Here is a 9,884-nt window from a genome sequence, read left to right on the forward strand (position 1 = left end):
GAATGATATTGGATATTTAGAAAAATCAGATTAATTCTAGTTTGCAACGAAGCATTTACGTTTAATGCCAAATACTATAGAAAACAGCATGAAATAACTTTACTTGATATTACGACGAATCAGAATTATAATGGCTAGTTAGGTTTATGTCTTAGTGTTCAATGACTTTACCAGCGACGCAACTAGGATAGTTGTTGCCCGGGGCAAGAACTAGCATTACCCCTTCCCCTGACCAACCAAACCAAAACGCTCCCCGACTACACCTGATATTGGCATCACACAGTAATTCTCCCACTCCAGTTTTTAATTCAAGTAATAAAGCTTGATTTTAAAATTGCGGTACATAATTTAATTTTTAATTCAAGATAAAACCCAAACTAATTAGTATACGTTCTCCAAATAATCTGAGAGTAGCATGCTTGACTGATATATTCTTTCTTGTCTTATCTAATAACTACAAATCACAATATTTTTGGAACTATGTATATCGGGATGTGCATATATGTAGAATGAATCAACAGTCAGTTGCTTTAGAATAGAATATTTAATTATGACAAACAGTGAAGCTATTGTCTCGAATATTATACTCGGACATTTTACAGATCTCTTAAATCGATATAAGTTAAATGAAAACACAAAAAGCTAAATTACTAAAAAACTAAAATTTAACTCTCCGGGCTCTTTTGGCTGCGAAGGTTTTCACAATGTCCTCAAAAGATAGCTTTGAAGCTGACTTATGCTCTATGGATATGATCGTAAGCAGTGTTTTTTCTAGACATTCTTTTGGGAGGTACTGTCCCCCCGGAGTTCTGAGAGTGCCCCCCCGGAGAAGACCAAAATAATACATCTATAATATAATAATAAATAGAATAGTACCAGCAGTGCTCCCCCGGAATACTAAGTGTACCCCCCGGAACATTTTTCCTGAAACAACGACTGATCGTAAGGTTGGTGAGTCGTTGTTGTCCTGTTAAGTTTCTAAGGTAATTTTTTATGATTTTAGCTTGCTAAAACTCCTTTCCTTGCCTTATAATGCAAATAAATATTTGTCCAGTTTTGCGCCCCCCTAATCTGGCCCAATGGGTACAAGCCCCGTTTCCACCCCTTAGTTACGTCACTGGACTTCACAATAACAGCACAAAATAATTGTGACTTTCTTTGGTCAGTATTTCTAGCATTAGCGTTAGCGTCATACAAGTTTCATTTCTAGGTTCTGTAAAATATGTTGATGACAATGAAAATTGGTATTTACGTAGAAATAAGAATTATTGAAATAAATTGGTTTCCAACATATTAATGACGTGCACATTATTGCATTTGTTTATTCTGCATCTACTGTATGTTAGATGTTTCAATGAATATTTAATTACAGAGATTTCCATCGAAACCATGAATTTCGTTTCATAATAGAAATTTACAGAGCTTCATATCAAACGTTCACGTCAATTAGTAGGATGATTTAACGAGAACATAATTATTCAACTCATTTGTGTACTACCATGTATGATCGACAACAGAGTGTAAAGCAGATTACGATAAAGAAAATTTCTGTAGTGATGACCTCATCGCGTGAGACGCTCTTTTAAATTATCTGTTATGATTGCAAAGCAGAAATTAAGAAAACATTAAAAACGCTTAAATCAAGAACACAACAATACCAATAAAGTTCATTAAGAATATGGAGGGCAAGGGCGAGAAAAACATTGTTCAAACTCTGAAAGGAAATATACAAAATCGGCGTCCAAGACAATCAAGCAGGTGCCCTCTCTGCTAGTCTAGTAGCTTGTGCACATTTGGCGGTCGCAGCTTCGATCCTGGACGGGAAAGTATTGAACTCATTGTGCTGGTACGGATTCCACCTTAAGCTGTAGGTTCACGTCTCAGATAGCTTTGGCTATGAAAAGGAACGCTAAACTTTCACAAAGAACCACAAGAAAAGAGCGAGAGGGTGACCAAAAGATTCCTTGAGGACGAAAATGACAGCATTGGCTGAGAAGTTGAACTCATAAGAACTGAAATCTGATTCCATTCTGACAATAATGATGCTTGGATTATTATTATTATTATTATTATTATTATTATTATTATTATTATTATTATTATTATTATTATTATTATTATTATTATTGTATTTTTGTCTATTATGACATTTTGGATCTTCCAACAGGATTGGGAAATAGTTTCTTTTTTTTTTCCTCGTAACTGTTCACTGTATGCAATGTAACTTGACACTTGAGTTACGAAGGACCGGGAGTATATTTCAAGGTGGATTGTATCCGGATACATACAGTCGGGCACAGTTCAGGGTACCCAAAAATTCCCGAAAGGGATATTCGTGGAAGAAAGTTTTCCAAATTATCTCAAATTTATCTTTTCCTGTATGTCATACGATCACGGACTTGACTTCATTTGAATGCTTGTTTTATTCTGAAAAGAATGATGTATGAATCATGATACTAGAATGAATGGTACTAAAACAGTAGATATTTAATTGAAAGTAGAAGTAAATGAAAATACAGCGCCGACCTCTCTGACCGTTAATGACCTCCTAGAAGCAAACGCATGGTCCAAGGAAGTGAAAGGCGGTCTAAAATTCTCAGGAAGATCGATTTAATGGAATAAGGAAATCTATTGCTTTTACTCTCTCCGGTTGAACGAACATGTGAAATTCAGGAATCTGCCTCTGTACTATTGATAAAATCGTGTCTTACGTCATGTCCAGCAAACAATTTTGTTTCAAATACTGAACTCAATGTTACATTGGAGAACAAATAAAAGAGCAAGAAGGAATACTTTGGATTCAGGAGAAGTAAGAGCACAAAAGTTGATATTGACTTATTAAGAGTATTGGTGAAAAGTCTATTTTTAAAAAGGAAAGGATGTATATGTTCCATTTATTGATCTAGAAAAGGGTTTTGAACAGATGAGCTAGAAATTGTTGATGAGAGTGACCGAAGACTGATAAGAAACTTACATATGACCAACAAATAAATGTTAGAATAGGGGAAGAAATAATAATGCAATTGAAAGGAGAGTTCGACCAGGATATTACCTCTCACCAAAGTTACTTAATATCTATCTACAAGAGATAATGAAGAAAGGTATGCATAAGGAAGACCCATTTTGGTAACAGATAAAAGGATTAGATATATGGGATATAACTGTTGATGCGGAATCTGAATATAAAAATTAACATCATGTTTATGAACCTAAGGAACACTTGCAAAGATTATGGCATGAAGAAAAAAAAAGTTAAAACGTTAAAAACAATTATAATTGGAACGAAGCAATCTGTATCGAATACAGAAATATGAAGGAAGAAATTTAAAAAGTTTTCTGTACCTAGGTAATATTATTATTAATAACATTAAAGTAGAAAAGAAATTTAAAAGATAGCTAGGAATGGAGAAAGAAGCATGTGCCCCTTGTAATAAAGAGTTTTAAAAAAGTACTCATAAAATGTTTTGTGTAGAATATTCATCGCACACAACAACTAAAAAATGACTGCGCGTAGAAACAGACACTACGCGTAAAAACATAGACACTACGCAAAAACAACTAAAAATAACTAGAAACATGAGTGTATAGAAGAATGGAGAAAATTATCTGAAGTGGGCGAGGAAGTGCTAAGAATAGTAGGAGGGAAACAGCGATGTTGGTACGTTGTATAAGAGAAGAAACTATATTCTAAGGGACGTGATAGAAGGTATAGTGGAAGGGAAAATATAGAGGGAAGGAAAGGCTACAACTGGTGGAAGGCATTAAAACAGATATATGCTATGTCAGTCATGACAAAGAGGTTATATTTATATAAGGAGCATAATGCATTAACTCTTCTTAATTTACAGTAATTGACCTTTCACATTTTGTGGCGACTATTAGAAGAAATCACATCGGTAAAAATACCTTATATATGTAATCAGGAGCGGATTATGTGCGGAGCCAATGGAGCCCAGGCTCCGGGGCCCCAAAAATCCCTCTGTTTAATATTATAATATAACAATCAACTTATTATATTCAGAATCATGGTAATTTTTTTCCGCTCGCTACGCTCGCGGTATCGGTAGAGTTAAGTCTTCCGTTACCAGCGTCTTCACGATACTTATTTTGTGAGAAAGTGAGCTATTTTGGGGCTCTATTACAAACCAAATTATTAGCTTGTGGTGACAATTCCTTTAAAATATCTCTGTCATAATTTAGAGCAAATCTAGGAGATTTTTCAAATCTCCTTAACAATAAAACGTTCCTATTCAAAACAATTTGGGCCCTCTGAGATACTAAAAAGTCATTCCCTAACAACATGTCTTGGGAAAAATTACTAAACACGCGAAAATACATGATAAAATGTTCTCTCATTAATTTTGAAACACACAATTGCTATCTTGTTTATCAAAAGAGAATTCTGAGTAATTCCTTTTATTCGTTTGTTCATATTCAATATCTTAGCCTTAGGTGAAACTAAATCCTCTCTAATTATTGATATCTGCGAAGCGGAATCTAATACAGCATCAGCATTCTTATCTTCAATCAAAAATGGCATTAAGATCATTATTTCGTGTAGTAATGGAGGAGTTTACATGACCCTTATTTCCTATGACAATGTTAGCTGTAAATGTACTTCCCACATTTACAGACATTACGTGTTTGAAGACTGTTTACGCAACAAACATGCATCTTCTGTGTGAAAACCATGACCACAAAAAGAGAAAATTGGGATGTGTCCATACATAGGTGTTTGAAACTGATAATTCAAACGTATCATAGGAATTATTCGTAACGTAGGGCCCCCCTTGAAATAGTCGACTCCAGAGCCTCAAAAGCCTTAATCCGACCCTGTATGTAACTTTATTTCTACAAACTAAGAGAAGAAAACTTACCTAATGCCTTATTTCTTATAAATAAGAATTAATACATTACTTAAGCTCTCTTCCCTGTGACTTCCGTCGAGAGCCGCCATTGTCTATGATGAGATAATACCTATGATGATGTTTCAAGAATAAAGAAAATCTACAAAGGCATCCATCTTTTAATATTTAGGGGTGGTAAGCCACGATCTCTGTTGTTGGAAATGTCCATCTCCCTAAGTTTTTGGACGCAACCCCACAAATTTACCACTAGTCCCCCTAAATTTAATATTCTATCTCCCAATATGCATTTCTCCCCCTAAATTTACATTCTCAAGTTTGATTGTATAATTTTCAACCAAAAAAATATGCCACGCCAAAAACTTTCATGATGACAACTTCACATGCACCATAAAATCCGCCTGCAGGGTACCTTTGAGCTGGATCAAAATTAGCAGTTTAAAAACTGGGTGAAATTCTGAGTTCAGAACAGTGGATTCATCAGTGTATAATAAATAAGGTCTATCGGAAGCATGAGTCTCATACCTCCTTGATGGATGATCATGAGCAGGGATGTAATGGGGCATATACTGGAGTATATGGCGTATACCCACCTAACATTTGTATAGCCCAGCGTATACTCACCTTAAATTTACGAAAGAATGAGCGTATATTGGGATGCGTATATGCCAACTAGTCTTGAGTATACGCTATACTTTTGAAAACGATCGATAGTATTCTTACCAAAAATTCTAGCATTACATCACTGATCATGAGGACCTAAGGACCGAATGCACCCATGCTCCTTTCATGCCATAAAAACCCTTTCAAATTTGCCCTATTAAAATGCGATTCAATAATAATCATGTAATTAAAAGAAAGAGTGACGCTAAGATATCATGTATTAAATGCTTAGTATAAGAAACAAGAATACAAAGTGGGGGATGCACTGGCTCAGTGGTAGAGCGCTTACCCTTGGTGCGTGGGGTCCCTGGTTCTAGTAAGCGTGTCCGTGGGTTTCCTGCGGGGGTACTCCCGCTTCCTTCCACTTTCTCATTCCACCAATTCTTCCATCATCGTTTACTAGCCTTAATCATCATCTCCCTTAGCCTAAAGAGCATAATCGTGCGACGTGAAACTGAAAGATTTAATTTCAAAAGAAAGAAAGAGTACAAAGTATACCTACCTCGGAAGCTCTTCTCACAACATAATTAACAACACGTCCAAAAGGGTTTTTATCTCCTGTATTTGCATTATTAGTAGCAGGAACTGTATTATCTTGTTCTTTACACATTGAAGAACCCATCTTCTTACTTTTAAAACACTTTTTTCTTTTAAATCCCCCTTAAGTATTATTCACAATCACAATATTGCTTAGTGCTGTTTAAAATAAATATGAAACTTGAAAAATACCAAGTAACACATCTTTTCCCACATTTTCATCGCTTTGTTTGTTCACTTTGTAATCAGTGTCACAAATTAAGGAGGAAAAAATCCACTCGCTCAATACACAACTGTACGACAGTACTTGCTATCACTGAAAAACCTAGTTGTTAGTGACGAGCGTCCTTCACTGGTGCTAAAGTACGTAATTTGCACGTAACATTATAAACTCTTTTCTTCACAACCTACAAGCTTCTTCCTCCTCTCTGTGAAGTAATATCAAAATGAAAACAAAATACGTACTAGCCTTTTTCCAACAGACTTCATTCAGACACTGTTTTTATTTATTTTGTATTTTTAATAATATATCTATATATTTCTCTGTGCGTAATGTTTATGTTTTCAGGACATTTCTAGTAAGCAGTTATAGTTGACACTTTCTGACAAGGCTATTTTCGTGCTGAGACAAACACCTTGAAAAATGTTTTTTTTTTTTTCGCTTCCTTCCTCTTCACAAACAGATGTTAATGCACTAAAAATATATAACTTGTCATGTAAATAAGACTTTTAAAAATTATTTTCCATTTCCCAACACCTACTTTCTATTTCTTTAACTGTAGAGAAACCATGAGTATTCTTTGGAGTGCCTTGCGATGGAATAATAATAATAATAAAAAAAGATTCTGTTGTGTTTGGTGTTAAGCATTGCAATTATTACGCTTATTGAAGTGTAAAATAACCATCAGAATCGTCACAATACTATGTTCATGAAATGATGATGTAACCTCACCTTACTAAACTAATTGTATAGATGTTTTGTTAGCGAATTTTATGGCTACAATATTGGCTTAGGCTGAATTCTAGAATGTATTCAGAAGAGCATTGCTGTAGGAGGAAAGTGATACTGTATGATATTTCAATTATTCACTTATTTACTGTATTTATTGCAAAACGTATGAATGAAGAGAGGTAGTGATATAATTGGGTAATAAAAGCATTCGAGTAAAAGTAATAAATAAATAACAGCTAATGATACTTGCATATGAATAGTCGTGAGCAATAGCAGGTTGGGTACTTCTGCTATAGCCTAGTGTCAAAAAGACAAAAAGATTAAATAAAATGAAATCTTTCAGTTTAACGTCGCACGCTTATGCCCTTTAAGCTAAGGGAGACGGATGAGTAAGGCAAGTGAATGATAACGGAAGAATCGGTTGAGTGAAATGTGGGAGGAAACGAGAATATCTCGAGAAAACTCATGGACATGGTGTTTGCCCACCACAAACTGACTTAGCCGGAGATCAAACCAGGGACGCCACAGGTCAGAGTTCTATCACTTTTAAAAAAATCAACCGATAATTCCTCAGTTTCCTGAGCACCCGATTTTTCTCGCGCAGGGTTTTAACCTTTACCAAACTAGACAGGAACACGAATACAAGCATATCCAGGACAGTTGAAATTCAGACCATGCTCGTCAGAGTGACTCGAACTCCGAATGAATTGCGCCTCATGATCCGAAGCCAAACGCCCGGGATCACTAGGCTTTTTTCCACCGGCTAAAGAGATGTCAACAGCAACTGGTGTTCCCAGGCGATTACCTATCCAAGTACTGAGCAGACCTGACGCTGTTTGACTTCGGTGATCGGAGAAGAACCGGTATATTCAGTATGGAATGGCCGTTGGCTTAAAGTTTGACCCAAACGGGAATTGAACTTCCGCCCTTACGATTTCAAGTCCCGCACTTTACCACTGAACCAAGGTGTCCCCTTTCTCGATTGGGTATGCAGTTAAAATTTTGAAAGCGTTCCTCTAGCTGCATGAACTTCTCGCTCGCTCCCTCGTGGCTAAGCGGTTAGCATACGCGCCTTTGGTGTGGGAGACTTGGGTTCGGTTCCCGGTGGGAGCTCATATGATTCGGATCCCATGTTCAGCCATAGGTCCATGTCTGATATAGACTTGTTGCTGAAAGGGACGCTAAACTGAAAATTCAAACTCAAACTCAATGAGCTTCCTCGATTTAATGACGCTAACAATGATAAACAGTACAGTACAATTCTTCAAGTTTCTACCATTCCTCATTTCCGTCTTTTTTCAGTCCGATTATTATTTGCCTCAGAATTTTATTTTCAAATACTTTCAGTTTAAGATCTCCCCTCAAAGTAAGCGACCATATTTCTTAACTATACAGCACAACAGGCATAATTGAAGACTCGCTGCAGTTCACTTATTTTATTTTTTGAATACATCTATGCCTTAGTTAGATTTTCATACTTGGTTATATGCTAGGTTGTATTTCTGAGCAATACTATTTTCTATTTTGTGACGCTTGGGCACAATTTACTATCTTTCGTCTCTACTGTTACAGTAACTTTTGTGTTTGGCACTTACACTGTTTTCTACAGCGAGTCGTCAATTATCATTTGATTTACTTTAAGCGTTATATTCTTCGACAGAATTTGCGAAAACAAAAGAATTTGGGCTTAATAATGATACGAATTTTCTGCTTTCAATCGGCATTTAATTTCTTTGGGACCATTACTGAAAGAATTTTACATTTTGAAGTACTATTTGTAGTGACGTCCTTAAACGTAATCTTAACGTTAATCTTTATGACAAGGAAAAATTTGGTGTGATTGGCAATTAAGAGTCTTCATCCCGGCGAAATTAAAATACTGCTTATTTTACAGTAATTATGTGATATCCCCAAATAGATAAAAGATAATCGAAATGTGGAACAAGAGCGCCCTAGACAATATTATTTTACATAAAAAACCGTCATCACGACTCACTTATCTGCTTGCGATTTCGAGCCATTTTGAAAATCGGCATTTATTTTCGCGTTTCTAAACAGCTGAAAACGGAAAGTCACTAAGTGACTTGTGATAACGGTACCTCACGCAAAATAATATTGCGCTAGGGCGCTCTTGTTCCATATTTCAATTATCTTTTATCTATTTGAAGATATCACATAATTACTGTCAAATTAGCGGTATTTTAATTTCGCCGGGATGAAGACTCTTAAGGCTAGAAAATATAATATTATCCGTAAGAAAACTCCTAAGAGAATTCCTACGACTTATTCCATTGTATGGCACAAGCTTGAACATGTAAAAATGTGAAATCGCTAATAGGATACCAGCCTGTAAAGGTTTTTGAAGTACATGGATGATTGTAAGTGCCTCTTAGACTTCTTCTGCGCCTAATTAAAATAATATTGGAACGTGGCCACGAGTAGCTCAGATTATGATATTAAAATCTGTATTATTTTATGATATTGTACTGTATTTCAAATAAAAAGAAAAGCTCGATATTAATAGCAATTTTGTGGTATCCCGATGAACGTCTGTACCAAACAGGTATCGTGCTGTAACACCCGGTGTAAATCTTTCGTAAAAGTATACACCGAAAATTAGTGAAATATTTTTAATATGTGAACAGTTATTTCTTGTGGCGTATTAATGCTTAAACTCTACCTACATGGTCATTTGTTATGACAAGGAAGATATATATATATATATATATATATATATATATATATATATATATATATATATATATATATATATATATATATATATATATATATATATATATATATGCATATCTGATTCACACGAGTATGAAATCCTGTAACATTGTTCAGAACATCGATGGTAAGGA

The 9,884-nt window shown here is 35.3% G+C and overlaps 1 protein-coding gene across 1 annotated transcript in view; it reads right to left on the reverse strand.

The window, feature by feature from the left end:
• The window catches only part of LOC145690212 (uncharacterized), a 95,610-nt gene extending 88,754 nt beyond the window's left edge, over window positions 1–6,856 (reverse strand). The window contains exon 1 of the mRNA XM_081764883.1: window positions 6,031–6,856. Coding sequence (XP_081621009.1) covers window positions 6,031–6,150 — 120 coding nt within the window. The 5' untranslated portion in view covers window positions 6,151–6,856. The remainder of the gene's footprint in view (window positions 1–6,030) is intronic.
• Window positions 6,857–9,884: the final 3,028 nt, after the last annotated feature.

The sequence above is a fragment of the Thermobia domestica genome, chromosome 7, assembly GCF_964235325.1.
Source record: "Thermobia domestica chromosome 7, izTheDome1.hap1.1, whole genome shotgun sequence".
In the NCBI taxonomy this organism is placed as follows: Eukaryota; Metazoa; Arthropoda; class Insecta; order Zygentoma; family Lepismatidae; genus Thermobia; species Thermobia domestica.